The sequence below is a fragment of the Phalacrocorax aristotelis genome, chromosome 19 (genome assembly GCF_949628215.1).
Source record: "Phalacrocorax aristotelis chromosome 19, bGulAri2.1, whole genome shotgun sequence".
Lineage (NCBI taxonomy): Eukaryota > Metazoa > Chordata > Aves > Suliformes > Phalacrocoracidae > Phalacrocorax > Phalacrocorax aristotelis.
In genome coordinates this window covers 5,808,946-5,827,656 of record NC_134294.1, presented here as the reverse complement: position 1 = coordinate 5,827,656, position 18,711 = coordinate 5,808,946, and the positions used below count along the sequence as shown (strand labels likewise).

Below are 18,711 nucleotides of genomic sequence, written 5' to 3'. Positions count from 1 at the left end.
ACACATTCTTATTCACTTTGTAGCCTGTGCTGCAGCCAGACTGAAATTAGCCAAATTGGGTATGAATTATTGAAAGCACTAGAGTCCCATTTCCTTTGCTAATCAAAGAAAACTATTCCAGGGAGCTGAAAATGCAGGAAGAGAAGCAGTTTGTCAAGGCAAAAAGAAAAAGGCACTGCTAGAATAGCTTCTGTAAGGAGGGAGCAGCGTGCAGAGCACCGCTGACCACCTCCAGTCCCTCCTCCCAGCTTAGCTGCCCACGGCCCATCGGGGAGAGGAGGCTATCCATCCCGTCCTGGGGCGCAGGGCCCGCTCTGTCCACACCCCAGCCAGGCCACTGAGCACATCAAAGAGCTCTCCTGCTCCTGGAAGTCATCCCAGAGGAATGCAGGATCTTCGCAAGAGTGTTTAATAAGATAAACAGACTGAAGTCCCACTCTGGGTAAGGATTAGCACCGAGCAAGCCCAGGCGGGCGCCGGCAGTTCCCGCAGGCGCCTGGCAGCTCTGACAGGCAGGGCCCCGTGGGGCTCACGGGCAAAGGCTGGCCCACCCGGTGCTGCCCACCACCCCACCAGACAGCCCAAAGGCTGGGCCAGGTCAGCTCTGTCCTCCCTGCCAGCAGAGCCGGGCTCCTGGGCTTTGTTTGGAAACCAGGTGAGCACCGAGCCATTTCCCTCACGTCCCTTCTGCTGGGACAGCATCCGTGGATACCCGGGCTGGCCTGCGTGCCCACACACCACAGCTCCCAGCCAGCAAGAGTCCGAGACAAGCAGCATAAGCCTTGGGCAAAGGGAGAGGAGCACCTGCAGAAGGAGCCTGCAATTTGCAGAGAGGAAACGGAGCCGAGTCCTGTCCCTGCCAGAAAGGCAGAGCCTCTCAGCCCTCGATGGCTGCAAACTGGTTACAGCATTAAAACAATCTAGACTGATACATGCAACTGACTGGCTACATTCTGCAAGCAGCCCCGCCTGTATATTTAATTTACACTTCCAGCACATACAGTGTGGCAGGGCTGACGGCTCCCTCCCATGTTTGATGCCGGGCGAAGAGATACCAAGCAGACAGGGAAACAAGTGACAGGGAAGGTTTGGACATAAGCAGTTACAGCATGGCAACACCTTTTGTTAAGGTTAGAGATCTGTGGCCTGATGACACCAACCAACAGCAACAGTCAGTGTGCAAAGGCTCACACGGCACAAGTATCTGCAAAGTTTGGCCCCGCAGCTTGCAGCATCAGCAGGGCTGGCCTCCAGCACGAGCTAAAGCAGCGTGGGCGCAGGGGTAGGACAGTCTCCCAGCCTCTCATCCAGCTGGAGGACGGAGGGAAGGACACACACAGCTCCCCATTTTATATACTGGCTGCAGGATGGGGGCAGGGGGTGTCAGGAAGAGCCAGCAAGACAGAAAAGCTGCACCCGAGTCCCACCTTGCAACAGGTTATCAAGGTGTCCAAACAACAGTTCTGCAAGGCCAGGGGATGAAAAGAGGATAAAGGAGATGCCAAGGTCCCAAATCTGCAGGCATTCAGTTTAGGAGATGCTCAGAGGGAGAGATTCAGAGCCAGCCCTGCCAGCAGGAACAGTGACGCCTGCCAGTAGGAAGTGTCGCTCCACTTGCACCCACTCCCTGCCACCCCAGGGGAGCAGCTGCTCCTGCGGCCCCCGCAGAGGGATTCCCTCCCATGCACGCAGCCCCCAGCACCACCACCAAAGGCTTCACATGCCCATCGAGGAGCTCCCTGCAGCAACCCCCTGCCTGGGAGGACTGCAACAGAGCTCTTGCCAAGTCCCCTGAGCAAGGCTGATGCTGTGCAAACATCCTGCAGTGGTAAGCACCAAAAGGAGGCCGCAGGGACTGAGTGGGACACAGACACATTTCAGACTGGTCCCCTGTGGGAATTCACAATACCTTTCCCCACTCCCACATCCCTTCCCCTCTCCACCCATCTCTTATACCTCACATCTGTACAAAAAGGATGAAAAAGGGAGAGCGCTGCTTCCCTGTGCATTCCCACCAGCCAGGAGGTGATGTACTAGCCCTGGACCAGCACCAATCAGTACCCAGCAGTTCAACAGGGAAACACACGGCAGACGGACGTGCAGAGCTTGCCAGAGCCTGCAGCAGCAGCTCCCCGCTGCAGCACAGCCGACAGCAAGCCACGGTCCCCCTCCAAGTTATTAGAGGAGCAAACAAAGGAAAACCAGAACCAAGAGCACATGGCCGAGGCCCAGCACTTGTAACCGCACAGCCGGCACCGCCAAGAGATATGCCGTCTGTGCTGCTGACCCAGAAGCCCTAGCTGATCCCGCAGAGAAACTCGGCAGGATGTGCCAGAGTGGGAAGCGGGGCCAAAGGAGCCTTTCCCAGACCAGTAGCCTCCCACACCAGATTAAAATTCCATAGGAATTTGCTAAACAAATCGACTCTTAGCTACTGCTGTAAACCCATGGGATGTTTTGCATTACTACCACACAAGGGAGGGAGGAAACAGACCCTTACGCTTGGCCCACGGACCGGGCCCCCATGCTAGTGGCAAGAGCACCTCCTGCAACCACTGCTCTGCCCATCGCAGCAGGGCCGGGCTGGCTTCTGCAGCAGCCATAGTACCTGGCTCCATTCATCCCCGAAGCGCCTGCACCTCGCCCACAAGTCAGTCCCCACTCTCCTCTGTGCCGGTCTCTGATGCGGCAGCCCCAAGAAGAAGCCCGCTGAGCTGCCTGCTGTGCCCGTGCTGCCCCAGCCCAGGGACGGGGAGGCAGGAAGGGGCCCCCAGGAGCGTTTGGTGGTGGAGTCTTTCCTCTCAGTTTACTACATTTTACATCTGCTGGCTAACTCTCTCAACCCTCCCGAGACAGAGGTGTTGATGCTGTTCTCATTATCCTCAATTCAAAACAGAGCCAAGAAGAGGAGGGAAGGGAAAAGAGGGAAAAAAAAAAACCAACCAACAACCTTCTTAAAGAAGAAACCCACACCCAACCCTCTTCCAGACCCCTCCTTTGCCTGTTCTGAAGCACAATGAAATGCCAGGGTTGGATTAAAGAGAAATAGTTGCAGGGGTGGTGAAGGGCTGCAGAGAGACCAGAGCATGGGAAGCGACCACAGCCCAAATCACCTAACACAAACCCATGCCAGCGATTTCCTTGCCGAGGGGAGCCTACTGTGCGAGCCTTACAGTCCCTGTAAGGAGCCTGAAAAGAGAATTTTGCATGGGCTGGTTTACAAGAACAAAACGTCTCAGTTCTATGGAGGCAGAGACCTAAAAAAGAGAGGACAGAATAAAAGTGCACAGGCAGAAGACAAAACAGAATGGACAGTATAACTTCAAGGGGGACACTTTCAAAGCAGTCCCACTCCCAGGTAGTCATGGGAGAACTGAGGCTGCAGAACTGGATGCAATTCTTCCACTGGAGCAATTAATAGGGTTGCCACAGAGATGAAAAGTCAGAGGAGAGTTCTGGACTGGCTAGAATCAGAATTTCAGTAAGAGCTAAGTGACATTTTTAAACATATGGAACATCTGCAGCACAGCGCACGTTGAACACAAGCCAGAGTATCCAGCTCTATTATGGGCATCTACATGGAAAAGAGCTTCAAAGACCTGCACGCTAGCCTCACAGCAGCGCCCCGAGACAGCACGTTAGCCCCCTCCAGCTCCTAGGCTGGGTGCCATACAGCACCCAAAGGTGACCACCCCAGCACAACACACGTCTGCCTCGCTGCCCGCCCAGAGGGAGCAGCCCCAGGCCCACGGCCGCACCACTCCCGGCAGCGTGGGAAGCTAGCGGGTAGTCCAGTGCGGGGTTTGGGATGGCTGCTACATGTGCACATCGGGGTCAGTCCTCAGCCTTGCTCTCACTGCTGGAATCACTCCCACCAGGGAGGCACAGCATCACTCCCAAAACCAGCATATTTATCCTTACCAAAAGGCCTAAAAAACCCCAACTTGGCCCTATTTTCATGTCACCTGAGAAACTGATGTGACACCACACTAATTAAGGCACAACGCAAGAATTTCTTGAAGATATGTTGGACATGCTGCTCTGGGACGAGGGTCTCAAGCCACCCAGCAGGGCCTTCTGTTGTAACAGCATGTGCTCACTGTGCCCAGCGCCACCAGGTTTCACTCCGTACTGTATTTGTAAAGCCAACGTGCGTGGCTTTTCCCAGGAGGTTCAAAGTCCACACACGTCCCCAAAGCTAGCAAAGCAGTCTCAGCTGGGGCAACTGCACCAGCATTAACACAAATCATGCCACGAGCAAGGCGCTATTTAAGAGGAGCTCTGGCTTCTCATTAACCAAGGCCATAACAAAGGTTTAATCTGAACTTCCTTCCACCCAGACAGCCCAGTATGGAGTCAACACGCAGCCCCTCCCACACCACACACAAAAAACTTGATTTTCTTCAAGTGCAGTTACGATCAAAGTGAAATATGAGACACGCACACAGGGGAAAGATCTCTCAGGGATTAGTCAGCTGTTGACCTCCAGAAGAGCGTGCTTGATGGCATTGTCAGGGGAGAGCAAGGAGAGGAAAGCACTGCACCTAGCATGGAGCCTGCTGGTGGTATGCCTTGGGAAGCTCTAACACCTGCACAGTGCCTCCAGCCCTCTTCATGCAGTACCAGCACTCAAGGCACAGCAAGGCTGTGGCTTATCAGGCTAATTCTTTCCCTGTGAAACCTCATCCAGGCATCCTGAGGAGCAAGAGGAAATCCACCCCCGGTGCTACACAGCACTGCATGCTGCTCAGGGCCGGCTCCTGCCCATGCATTCCCCCACGGAGGCACCAGGGCAAACATCCTCCTTCACACAAAGGCCCAGTCCAAGCCTCTGTGCCAGCCTCCTGCCCGAGCCCCAGAGCTGCTCCGCTGCTGTTCTGCACCAAGAAGCTTCCCTCCAGGCACCCTCAGAGATTAAGCCAGTTTGCAGAGCTTAGCTGAAGTCTTGCGTTTTCACTACAGCTGGTCAAAGCATTTTTACCACAATTAAGTGTAATCAAAACACACTGGTTTTAATCTAACCTGAGCTGTTTCACAGAGATGCCCTTGTTTGAACTCCCCTCTTAAACAGGAAAGATTTTGATGTCTAGGATTTTTCCAAGCTGGAACAACAGGAGATGAAGATACTCAAAACATTCATGTTTTTCCACTCAGCTGCCACCATTCTTCCAATTCTTTCTGCAAAAGCACTCACAGCTTTGTTTTTAAACTCAGAGTGCAGCAAAGAGCAGTGTTCTGGGCAGCTTTGCTTTGAACCCTCCTGTGGGGAGCTGATGGGAAACAAGTCCCGGAGCTAAATTCTCAGACTCGGAGCTCAGAAATTGTTCCCAGGGTGGCAGGAGCAGGTTCTCATGCCTGGTTTTGCATGGCCTCCCAGAAGCCAGCAAGGCAGCTGCACCAGGCAAGCTGAAAGGGCCCTTCACAGACCTCAGGAGGGGCCTGAGCTTTGGGTAGGACTCAAGGGAAACCAACGGTTTGGCAGGTCAGTTTGTTCCCCGCTCTCTACAGCAAACCTGCTAGCACTCAGCTTATAGGATGCTCACGCAACAACCAAGCTTCCAAGATGTGGGAAGAAGGATAGCAAGTCCACTGGATATAACAAGAAAGGTGAGTTTATCAAGGCAAGTGAAACAGCTGCTAAGTCAGCCGGATGCCAAAATAAGAATCACTGCACCTCCCACAAGCAATGCTTTTTGACCCAAGATATTAGTAACTCAAGGTTGCCTTGTTTTTGTCCAGACTGTGTTGCTGAGAAATGACAGGTCTCCATCAATTTGGAGAAATCAGGTGCACCACACATGGTGAGTTGCCTGCAGGCTGTTTTCCAGCCCTCTCCAGTCCCCGCTCACCCCACACCAGCCTGCTGGCCCTGAGCCACCAGCCAGGCAGGCTGACCCTATCTCTGCATGCCCACAGCATCCTGGTGAGCCACTGGGAAGAGGGGCCTAATTAGTTAAAGGAAGCAAGCTACAAAGCAAATGATCTTCAGAGATCAAGAGGGGAGTCCCAGAAAGAATCATCTGCTCCCTGGCATCAGGAAAGGTTAATATAGCAGGGAGGAAAGATAAATGCATCTATAACTGCGTGGACCTGCAATTTAAGCACTCAGGAAGGAGACAGGGAGTTTAGACATGCCCAGCTTTGGCACCTCCAACTCCTTTGCACAACAACATGAGAGCAACACCAAGCAAATCTTTCCTCTTGGTACTGCATGTTTATAGACAAACACATCCACTTACAGCCTGGCGCACGCAGGCACTTCACACCTCTCCCCTCCTGGGACCAGGACACCGGTACCGCTGCAAGGTACAGCACGCCAGGAACGACAGTCCCGTCACCACTCCAGTGCTCTGCAGGGAAAGCTGTCCATGGCTAGGATGTGTCCCCGGCTGCAGCAGGTCCCAGCCCAGCTCAAACACAGCCAGCCCCGACACACCAGGGACTGTAACAAGCACTTCAGCAATGCAACACAGTCTTGAACCTTCCCCCACTAAAGGCAAAGGCAGGAACGGGTCCCAGTGATAAATTCTACATGGAATCTACAGTATTAGGAGGAAAACATCATCTCTCATCATCTCCCAGGGGCCTTAAGGGACAACATCCTTCAGCACAAACAGGAACCACCCAGCGCAGCCACCCCAGCTCACATCCAGCGTGTGCAAAACAAGCATGCCAAAAAACCACGGCAAACTAGGTGAAGACAGAATTCTCCCAAACGTTTGCTCAGGTTTAACAAAAGCAACATCACACACACACATTTATTTCTCCTCCCTCCCTCTCCACTAGGTGCAAGAAAGCAGCAGGGCTGATAGCTTTCAAGTGTAAGATGGAATACATTTATACAGGCAGAAAACCTTCAGCGTCCCTCCCTCTTACAAAAACCACTCGAGGTGGGTGCCTCTTGTGAGCCACTTTGCTGAACTAGCTCGCTCTCAGCCTCCCAGGCCAAGAGTCTGGTCATTTACCTCTGTTAGCATTCACAGCTGGAAAAAGGGGTTATGGCCTCTCCTCTGCACATCCAAGAGGGAGGAGGGAGCCAATCTGCATGTTTATTTCTTGTCTGTGCAGAATTCCTGCATTCCTTCCCCTGTTTACTCATCTGCTCTCAGGACAGACTCAGACCCCAGCAAAGAGCTTTTGGGGCACCACATTGCCCCAGCAGCTCGGAGCTGGGACACAGGACAAGCGTAAAGGGGAAAGAGAGAAGCCAGAAAATGGGTTGTTACAGAAGTATGTTTTCAAGGTGGTTGGGCAACAAGTAGAAGGAAGATCAATCCTCTCCAGACCTGCTCTCCATAGAGGCTGATCCCCACACACCTGGAGGTCTAAGACCCTATTAAAGAGCACATATGGGCTGTCTCCCCCTCAGCTCTAGCCAATAACTATGTTGTTACACCCACAGCAGCCCTGGTAACTCAGCCACCCTACCCTCTTTGGCATGAGCATGTCAGCACTCCTCGTGTTGTCCCACAGACAGCTACAAGTCAGCCCATGGTCCCTTACGCACATGCACTCCGAGAGCACAGCACAACATTACAACCTTCCTCATCTGAGCTCTTCTGGGAGCAGACACAAAGGACCCAGATAGATTAATGTGCAAGGGATACAGGACTTCACCGTGACAAGTCATAACCCCCAAAATCACTTAGCTGCTCAGCCTGGCTCTGACTTAGTTATACCTTGGAGAAGCAAGCTTCACACCCAGAACTCGACTAGCTTCTTGGATCCCTACAGGAGTCTGCAAGGCTGACTTACCAAGCGAGGGAATTCCGAGACAGAGGAAGCTGGGGTGACTACCATGAAGGACAAGCCTTCACCACAGCATTAACCCATTAAGTTAATAGCTCTAAACCTACAGGAAAATCTAACTCAGGTGTGAGGAGTCTGAATTCCCTGGTAAGTGCCTGCCACACACTTGTGTCAGAACAGGGCTTGCAGTGGGGATGCTCCTAACCCCATGGGACTCATTACAGAGGGGACTGAGAGCTTGCATTAAATCTGGAGCAAAAATAACAAAATAGCTTGGCTTGGCTGTACCTTGGTTGCAACCACTGCCTTTGACAGCAAGGTCAACGTCCCCATGACAAGCGAGTCCACAGAGCAGTCTGACTCTACCCCAGACACATGTAGAACAGGACTGATCCACCTCATCACCAGCGGGATCATTTGCCAATCAATCATTTACAAGCTAAGAACGTATGATGGCCAACAGAGGCAGGACTTGGCCACTCCGCTGCTGCATCTGCATGCTCAGAGCACCCCGGGGAAAGCCAGGCACCCGTGCTCCAGCCTCACCTTCCACACAGTGCTCCACCTCCTCCAGGTTGCGCAGCGTTATCCGCATGAGGCTGGAGTTCAGCATCAGCTCATTGCGATGTGCTGGCCACATGTACTGTGGGGCAGGGTTGACGAAGAAAATCCGCGTGTCCCCAGTCGAGACTTGGTTGTCGCAGATTAACGGGTCCCCGAAGCCACCGATAACCACCTTGTTCCCACCATCCAAGAGAATCTCATGAGTGACGATGTCTTTGCCTTTCAGATAACGCCAGACTCTCACCTTGAACGAGAGGGAGAAAGAGCACATGAGACCATTTCACAGCCACGAACAATTGGCACCTTCTAGCCCAGTTAATTTTTACCATGCTGTCACAAGATGCACAGGAGTGTCTCAGGCTGGCAAAGCCTTCCAGCAGAGCTAATTTCATTACCCATCCCTCTAAAAGCACAAAATGTGTGGGCAATAACGACTAAAGCACATAGTACTCTTTCTGCCCAAGCTGCACCCAACTCTCCAGGCCAGGTACTTGGCACCCCCGGCCCCTTCCCCACGAGCCTCGTGGGGAGCTAAGGGGACAGGCCTCATGTCACACGAGTGGCCCCTCAGCCATGCGGGTTCTCCAGCGAGGGACAGAGACCCCTCATCCCCTAGTGTGCCTCTCTCCCCTTTGCACTGGGACACACTGCCCTTGGCATCAAGACCCAGGATTTGCCTTGGGCTGGGTCCAAAGCCTGTTACCAAGTGTGCTGCCAGCCCAGTTACTGCTGTTAGAGGCTCCAAACAGCCTGATGAAGAGCTGCCCCACACCAAACCCTACCTCAAGCTACCCTGACTCACCTCCCCATAGACCCTCTCTGCCCCCAGGGGCACACAAACCCAAAACCAGCCCTCTCCATACTCTCATCACCAACACAGAGGGCTTGCCTTCCCCACCCTGAGTGCAAACACCCAGCAAGGCCCCGGCACAAAGGATCCCAGGGCTGGCAGAGGGTAGCAATGCCCCTTTCCTTTGTTCAGGCAAGAACAATGGCTCCAGATAAGCTGCCGCGTCTCAGCAAACACTTGAGGGCCACCAGCAGGCACCGCTGCTCTCCAGAGACCAGCCTCCCACACGATGCTGGAGGGTCCGGCAGGGCTGGCCTCCCTCGGGACAGGGGAGCACAAGCAGCCAGGCAGAGGTAGGGTGCGAGAAGGGGCGAGCAGACCCTGGCAGCCCCTGCGGCACAGCTCAGCTCGGACCAGGAAGGCTGCTCAAGAGCTTCCCTGGCAGAAGGAGAAGCCTCTGCTGCTGTTTTGCCTCTGCTGTACGTCACCAGTAAGCTAGAGGATGAGCTAATTAACCTTTTCCCTCCGATACTGTTCTAACCTTTACGTGCACAACAGCCATTTCAGTTGCCACATGACTGGCTATGGCAAGGGACACCGCACTTAGCCAGGGGAAGCTTGCAGAGCCTCAACCAGGAAAATAATTAAAAAAAAAAATCAGAACTGACCTGGTCCTGCCCATTACTAATAAAGAATTCTAATTCATTGCAGGAGATCTACTCCTGGTCTGGATGCTTGGACAGAAGTGACATCCACCACGCCTGCCACTGACCCTTTCCACACATATGAGCTGGAAGCCTGGCCTCTGCAGACACAGACCACAGGGTCAGGGACATGATTCAAGCCCTATCAAGGACAGCATGCAAGTCTCAGCCTTGCCAGAGGGACCCCTCTTCTCCAGCTGGTACAGTTTTCCCAGAGGTCCTGACTCGCAACAAAAATCTCAGTGGTGAAAAGTATCAAGGGAGAAGAAAACACTTCTGAATAAAAAAAAGCTTTGAAGGGAACATTAAATGGCTGGAAGCCCCCAACTGGGAAGGCTGCACAGCTGAAGAGGACACTGTGCATCCACGGGGGAGGCTCTGAAGAGTGGCACAGAAGCCTTAAAACAGGGGCAGGAGGAGGCAGGTGGGTTGGGTGAACGAAAGGAGTGAGTCTTCTGGCTCTGGCAAGGCACTGGTACCTTGGGAAGACAAAAGGCAGAGCAGATAACACTCCACGTAGAAATGTTTATAGGAATGTAAGTTGCCTTTGACAACTAAAGAAAACCTTTGTGTTAGCCGGCTGGATTTGCTAAAATACATGGAGGATTTGGCAGTAGGAGCCCATTTCCCTTTACTTATCCAAACTTCAGGAAGAAAAATAAGTCCTGGCCACAAGAGTTAGTCCTGCTCTCCCCCTTCCACTGCCAGCAGCTCTAGAGCAGTCTCCCTGGACCTCACTGCTGGATCAGCCCCCTGCCCAAAAAGAGGTGTGGTCTGCAAAAAACCGCAAGCCAACCTCTCTCCAGTGCCACCCTCTCCACAGCAAACTGCCCAAAAGAAACATCCACACAGGAGAGAAGCACCAGCCCTAAAATTAATCTTCAGCGCACATGGGACACCAGAGACATGTCCCCATCCACTCCCGATAGGTTAGAAATGCTCCCGCTGCTGCTGCAATCCCAGTGCAGGAGAAACATGACACAGAGCCGAGTCAGCGAGTTGCATGTAATAGGAACAGCTCATCAGAGAGCTGCCTGAGGTTTCGGCTTGGAGCAAGGGTGGCTGCTGAAGTGCATGGGTATTACTGTGACCGCAGGCATCCCTGACCTGGCATGCTCAGAGCGTGCTTTATCACGGTCTCTGCCAGCATCTCTCCTCCTACCGCAGCCTGAGTGCCCGGTCACCTGCATTCTCCAGCTGTCTTCACCACCTGAAGAGCACTTCAGCACGCTGTGCCAAGCACCAAAGTAGTCGGGGAGGTGGTGGCTCAGAGATAAGGGGGCTCTTGACCCGCCCTCTGAAACAGGCATGCATGCATACATTTTAGGAGAGCAGTTCTGAAGGTAGCACAAGGGGCAGAGAAGGGATGCTCACATGCACGTGGGCAGACAGGTCTCTCCTGTCCTTGGAGGACACCAGGGGTGGCAGGGATGCAGACAGTTGTTCCCACTACAGCTTCTATGCTCGATATAGGTGTTGTGGTGAGGGGACTTGTTACAGATGAGGAGGGAAGCACAGAGCAGACGTTATTCCACTCTAGAATGAACCATATTTATAGTTATCTGCAACGGCAGCTCACTGGCCTCTGCCCTGCAGTGCCCTTCAAGTACACTCTGTTCCCCTACAGGCTCTTTGAGACCGTCCAGACAGACTCTTACTCTTTGCCAAATATCTCTATCCCATTACTCAGTGACTACAGAAGACACACACAAAGATTTCACACTGCAACGTCCAAATAGGAGGGTAAAAATACGTTGGGGGCTAGAGGAAATGCAAGTCTCATGACTTTTCATCAATCTTGTAATTTTTTGAAGCCCTAACTCCAGAATTTCAGGGCTGTGAGCTCAGCACTATCTCAGCCTTGATCAAGAGGTTTCAAGGTCTGCAATGGTCTTGAGCCAAACTCCCACATGCTGTCCCTGCCACAACTAGGAGCGGGCAGCTACGGGTGCTGCGGCAAGGGAACAGGGCCATTCCCACCACCACAGGAGCAAGCAGGCTGGGGTGAGACCTTCCTGCTCAGCACAGAATTCACCTGTCAAGCAGAAAGAGGGAATTAATTTAGTGTCGCTGTACTCTACAGGTGCCACTGCAGGTTAAGAGCAAAGTTTAGGAGTGTATTTTATTCTCAGATCCTCCACTTCTCACACCTTCTCCTGAAGGTGTAATATTTGCCCACCTTGGAGAAATACTTCGGACTTGATGGGTCTCAGCTCCCTCCCAGCCCAGCAGGTCCTGTGATCCAAACAGCAGCCGCTGTGTACTACTGAGATGAGCCCTGTTTTCCTGAATACCTGAGATCAAAAGCCATCCCAGGTATAAACACCACTGTGACAACTCCTCTTTGGAAGCTGCACATGCCTTAGCTGCCCCCAGATATGGGGAGGTTAGCTAGAGACGTTGTACCCACATGCCCTCACACTCACTTGTCTTGCAGCACGAAGAGGAGCCAGCTCCCCTTCGGACAGTGCTAAGCAATACCGCAGCAACCAAAGGACAAGCAATGACTTATACGCAGGCTACCGTCCCTCCCCACACAGTCCAAATCCAAGCTGCTGGGCAGGAGTAAGAAGAGGGGCTGAGAAAGCAATGCTTTCAAAGCCTTTTGCGCAGCCTCTTTCAGCCCAAGAAGCAGCCTGCTTGAAAAGCTGACTGCTCGGTTGTACGCAGCCCTGTCAGCGTGAGCTCTTTTCTTGAGAGAGATGGCAGTCAACCAGCAAACAGAGGGAGCTTCAGATGGCAAGGAAGGGTAGCTGTGACAGGCAGCTTTCCTCCCCTTGATCTTGCAGGAATCCCAGTATCGACACAGAGACATCTGCTCCACCACATGCAGGCGGTGCCACACAAGGCATCCTCCTTCAAAGAGCCAGTCTGGGGCCACCTGTGATCACGGCATCTCAGGTGAGCCGAGGAAGCAGGGTGCTAAGGAGCAGAGCTTGCACAGCTTTAGTGCAAGCCTGCACTAACGCAAGCCTCCTGCTTCCTCACCTGGGACCAGCTGTTTCTCCAACTCCTTGTGGTTGCGCTTCTCCCCGCAGTCAAGTTAAGACACCTTCCTGCAGCCCCACCTCCCCTTCCTTCGGCAGCAGCCTGCAGCCCGCAGGGCAGGCGCTCGCTGCAAGAGGTGAGGTGCACAAGCTACCAGGGCAAAAACCCAGGAACACAAAGGAGACAAAGTAAGGAAAAAATACGCGAGGCAGGCAGAGAGCACAGCCTGAGGCTGGTGCTGAGAGGTAGCAGTCAGGCATTTTCACAGCTAGGTCTAAGGGGGAAGAAAGGCTAAAGCCTACCCCCGTTTCTGAAGCAGATGGTAATTTGAGTTAATTAGCATGGCTGTTCTAGTCATACACCTCAGAGCCAGACCACAGCATTCACAAGCAACATCAGAGTCCACCAGCTTTCTCCCCACCCTTATCGTCTATAATGAATGGATGTGAAGGCACCAAAGACCAAGCAATTACCTGTCGGGCATCCCATTCATCATCACACACAATTAAGACTTTGTCACTGGTGACTCACTGGCTACCTCAAGGATCGGGAAGAAAAGGGGGGTGGGGAGGGAGAATCAGGCTTGAACCTAGTTCTAAGAAGTCCCTTCCCTATAGCAGACTCGCTTTTTTGCCAGAAGCGCATAAAACACTGGATTAAGACTCTTTTACAAGGCTCCTGGCAGCTACAGGGAGGCAGAGTAAGAACAGCAGAGACTTTATTTAAGCAGATCCTTGCAAGGGTATATTTTAAGTGCAGCACAAAACCAGAAGGTAAAAGGATTTTCCAATACGCCATGGGGGTCCCTCCCACAGTAGGGAATGGGACCACCTGTGCAGGCACATGAGGTGGTCACAGATTCCTGCCAGGAGGATGCTTAGAGAAATGCCAGCCTTGGTCTCGTAAAGAAAGCTGAGAAGTTGGAGCAGTCTCCTCAGGAAGAGACCTGTCACTCTGGACAGAAGTGGGAAGAGTCACCACTAGATTTCGGCAGTTCTTGAAGATGAAGGGTACTGGCTAGCATCAGCTCTGCTTGCAGCTTCTCGCGCAGCTCCTGACTGCCTGTCATCCCTCTCCCCTTGCTTGTCACTCTCTGTGCCCTTCCCCGGCAGAAGCCAGCTGCCCTTTCCCTAGGAGCTAGCAGAGCACCAAACCCACCTCCCCCAGCAACTTCTACATCCAGCCCTGGCTGGAGAACAGCCGCTGTTATCCCCCAAAATACAGGCTCTATTGTTTGGAACAGGATCCACATCCTTTTCAACACTTCCTATAGTACGTATAGAACATATATTTGTCCTATAAATAGGAGCTCTCTTCATAAATATCGGGTCAGACCAGAACGAGGCACATCGGAGGACTCAAAAGCAGGAAGGGGCAATGCCAGCACACAGGCTGCGAATAGAGTGAACAGCAGCACCACCGCAACCTTGGGGAGAAGAGCAAGCCCAGGGCTGCCGTCAGGAGCAATCACAGCACCCCAGTTCCTATGTTAAATCCCTCAGTAAAGCGGCACATCAGCCAGTTTCAAGTTCGGGAGTTCTGTCAGCCTGTTCCTTTCCTCTAGTAGCAAATGAATGGCTGCTAGCTATTTAAGGGTGTTTATCTAACATTAACTACACATTTCTTCTGAGTTGTAATGTGCTTATCTTCATCTATCAAAGGCTTCATTCAGCTGGGAGGGTTTAGAGTTTAACTAGGATGAACAATACACTAATGCAGCACTCGCAGATATTCACACGCCTGCTCCCTCGCAGACCACCCAGCGCCAAGAACATTCACTATTTTGGGTGTGGGCTCTAGGGAACTCCTACTGCACACTTGGCCCTTGCCTTTCCTCTTCAGATAAAGAGGAACCTGACAAGAGATAACTGTGGTATTTGGAGGTAACCCCAGGGCCTAAGGAACAGTTAGTGGAGTATGACAGCGAGGAAGTGGACGTGTTTTCTCACCAGCTAACCAGCAAGATCCCTTCTGCACCTGGGCTTGCTCCAGCTCCACAGGGCACCAGGGCAAAGGCAGCGGGAGCCAGCGGTCAGGTTTAATGCCTAAACTGCCCTTTTGGAATCTAAATGCAAGTACGTCTCACTCCGCAACCCAGAATCAGCAGAATCCACAGCAATTTCGATACTTGGAGAGTGAAACAGGCCGACAGCTGCTGCAAAGCTACGCATTTACAAGTCATGAGCGCTACACCCTTCTAAGTCACAGTTTGGAAAGGTTTATCTGCTTTCAGGTCCTTAAAACACCCCAAGTCCCATTTCAAAGCTTTTTTCCTGCAAACACAATATGAACATACCATTAAAAATTACATAGAAAAGGCTGATGCGTAGGTAAAGGGATTGAAGAGCCACTGTTATAAGATAATTACTGAAAGTCACAGCGTAACTGGGCGAGCCAGCAGCACTGCCACAATGAGATGGGATGGGCACTTCCATCCAGGGTAGGAGAGAAGGTTTTTCTCCTTTCACTTTCTTTTACAGGACTATAGGACTGGAAAGGCATCCTGGAGGCAGGTTCTGGCCTTCAGGTGCTGCTATGACATTAGTAAATCAGCAGAAGGAAAATCCCACCGTTAACTCCAAAGTAGCACAAGCCTTCTCCACAGCATTGCTTGGGATGGCTCTGGGAGAGGCAGGTGAGAGACCCTCTTCCCTAGCTGAGCAACGCAAACTGCGTTTCACATAAAGCCACCACCTGCAGACCAGGTTCCTCCCCACACATTGCTCCCTAGCTGCTCTTACTTGGACTGGATTGCATCCTTTGGAAGGCAGAGCTGCTGAGCAAGCAGGTTTACCATCACAGGAGCACAGGCAAAACAGTTTTCCTGGCCCAGAGTCTTGCTCTGATGCAGGAAGATGAAGCCTGGATTTTACATTAGCCAGACACCTTCCTGCATGTCCACAGTGGGAGGAAAGAGACTCCTTTGCTTAGATAAGCATTTCTGCCTCATCACTAGCCTCACTAGCCCACCTCCTGCCTACTTGCATGGCAACCCCTGCCCCAGCGTCAGGTGGCCCCCATCCATTCAGCCATATGTGCCCCAAGCTGCCACAGGACACCGGCTGCTCACAGCAGCTTATTAGTTTTCTACATAGCACCCAGGATGTGCCAGACACTTTGCAAACATACGGTCTCTGCACTAGCCTGGAGGGTCTGTGATCTAATTTACAAGAGCAGGGTACAGATTGTACCGTGCGGTATCGCAAGGGGCAGAGCAGTGGGAGCAAGCGTGAAGCAGCAGGCACCAGCTGGACAGACAGAAGCTGTTCAACTAGTTTACGGGGCTGAGAGATGCTCCAGAACAGAGGGCAATGCCATGGCATAAAGTTAACCTTCCCCTGCACCAGCAGACCTCTCTCACCAACGCGCTGCTGCACATCACCCCAGGCCCTGCTTAGCACTAACCGCAGGTAGGAACCGCAGTACTATTTTTTTTAAGGATGGGCAAAAGAGGGGACGGGGAGAAGAAGAAAAGGCAAGGTAGCAGCATGTCCTCGCAAGTGAGATTCCTGCCCCGGGAAGGGTTAAGCCATCCAGCACGTTTTCCGAAAACCAGGCGGATGGTATTTCAGGTTTCTCGGTACTTTACCGTCTCTCAGCTTGGGGGTGGGGGGGCTGGGGGACAGAGGGGAAAAAAAGAAAAAAAAAACCATAGCCAGAGGCCAGATTCGTAGTTAAACAATAGCTTGAGCTAGAGGAACTCGAGATGCTGCTAAAGTAAACAGGGAGCTACGTGAAGACCCAGCAAGCGGCTCCGACCACCTTCCCCGGCAGCCTCAACCCTGCCAGAGGAGAAAGTTGGGAGTCAGCTCCGCATCAGGGAAAGGAGGGAAATGCCCATAAAAAGCAACCTTGAGAGATTCCCCTCGACACAGCTGTGGGAGCTTCAGCCGGGAAAGACTCCGCAGTCTAAAAATACATAATTACACACCAAAGCTCCAGCGCATACAATAAAAACCACATGCTCGCGCCTGAGAAGGCGCCTGGTCGGGGCCGAAAGTTTCCCCGCGGGTCCCCCTTACCTTGCAGGAGTAGGTGTGGTGCACGGGGTCCACGTTCATGATCTCCTCCACCGTCCCCGTGAGCACCACGTTGGCCTCCTCCTCCCTCCGCTCCAGCTCCCGTTCGGGGCACGTCGCCCCACCGCCTCCCAGTACCAGCCCCAGTAACGCCAGCAGCACCCGGGCTCCAGCCGCTCGCCCCGCCATGGCCCGCCGGCCGCCGCGGCGGCTCGGCCCGGTGCCGCTCCCGGTGCCGCTCCCGGTGCCGCTCCCGGTGCCCCCGACGGTGCGGGCAGACAAAGCGACCCCGCTCGCAGGCAGGGCTGGCGCAGAGAGAAGGGCTACTTTTGTTCGAGGAGGTGAAAAGGAGGAAAGAAAGAGAGGGAGGGAGAGAGGGGAGGGGAGAGCAGGGGAGGGGAGAAGGAAGAAAATCCCAAGAGGAGGAGGAGGAGGAGGAGGAGATATCTCTCTCCCGAAGCCGCGGCCCGGGAGAAGCGCTCGGTCCTTGCCTTGCCCCTGTAAGAAAGCCCGCAGATTTGCATGCAATCTGAATTGCTGATAAGGAAGGAGCGGGGGTAGGGGAGAGCCAGCCCTGCTGCCGGCTCTTATTGCAGCGCAGCCGAGGACGCCACCCCCAGGAAAGGGAGCTCGCATCAGGTTAATGGATAATCAGCGCGCCAACGTGAGGAGACTTTTAAAGGTGTAGGGACTGCTGCCGAGCTGCAGCCTGCCTCTCCGCCGCCCGGCCTGGCCACCCACCCCCCCCCCCCCACCTCCCCCGGGATCCCCCAGCCCGGACCCCGCACCCGCCGGGGTGCGCAGGGCTCCCCAGCCTCGGCCCCGCAGCCGGGAGAGGGCGGGGGTCGCGCCCCGGCGCTTCCCCTGTCGTCGTCGTCCCCCCCCCCCCGCCCACCCTTGGCATCGTCCCGGGCAAGGGGGGCTGCCCCCAGGGCTGCTCCCGTTTTCCCTCTGGGGAAACTGAGGCCAGGGCAGGCAGGTGAGCGCTCCATCCCCAGACAAACCGAGTCACCCACGCCTGGTCCATCACCGCCTGCTCAAGTACCAGCGGGAGAAGGCGCTCAGGGCTTCCCACACCTTGTCCCGTGAACGGCAAAGCCACCCTCCCATGGAATGGCCTGTGTCTGCCCCTGGAGCACTGTGACCTCCTGCCCTGGCTTTCTCCAGGCAGTTTTTCCAGATGTCATGTGCAATTACTGCAAATATAAAATGAAAAGTTAAGTGGCACCAGGGGAGGGATATTGTTTCTCCCCTCCATAAATTAGCCATCCCCTGGAGGCATTTTACAAGGCTGTTTTACTTGATGGCCCTAAACAAGCTGTGTTCGTGACCCAAGGCCAAGCGGGACCCATCACCAGGTGAAGTTTAAACACGCCAATGCCACGATGCCAGTAGAGGACATGACGTGCCCCGTGTTGTTCTCCGATGCGCGTGTTTCGATAGGCAGCAGCATCCTGCACTGTGAGGCTCTGCAGGTGACCATCCATCCTGTTTGTCCTCTAAGCGTTGAGCAGCATTGGTTTTGCTATTTGCGCTGTTTGCCCCTGCGATTGTGTATGTGCCAATCCCTATTTCCTCTCCCCTGGAACATAAACAGAAATTAACTACAAGATAGGAATAAATGAAGCTTACTGACTGCTCAAAATGCTGTCAAAGCCTACATTCTACCCTGAAGAGAACAAAATACCGGAGATCTCATAAATCTGTCTGGAGATATCACAACTGCTGTGTGTTTTACAGGGGAGGCATACTGTACATATTCTGTCTTAAACCATACGCTTGGCACTTCCACAGTGGCTTTGGTCTCAACACTGGAGCTGTTCTTGTAAACCCCGCACCCTCTTCCAGGTCCCCTTATGCTCAAAGCTTCAATTTCTGTCCCATAAAACTGAGTTCC

At 53.3% G+C, this 18,711-nt stretch overlaps 1 protein-coding gene across 2 annotated transcripts in view; it reads right to left on the bottom strand.

The window, feature by feature from the left end:
- Nucleotides 1-17,378, bottom strand: part of AGRN (agrin) — a 132,639-nt gene extending 115,261 nt beyond the window's left edge. For both annotated transcript variants that reach the window (XM_075114257.1, XM_075114258.1), the window contains exons 1-2: nucleotides 16,818-17,378; nucleotides 8,296-8,557 (exon numbers count right to left, since the gene is read on the bottom strand). In XM_075114257.1, coding sequence (XP_074970358.1) covers nucleotides 8,296-8,557; nucleotides 16,818-17,003 — 448 coding nt within the window. In that variant the 5' untranslated portion in view covers nucleotides 17,004-17,378. The remainder of the gene's footprint in view (nucleotides 1-8,295; nucleotides 8,558-16,817) is intronic.
- Nucleotides 17,379-18,711: the final 1,333 nt, after the last annotated feature.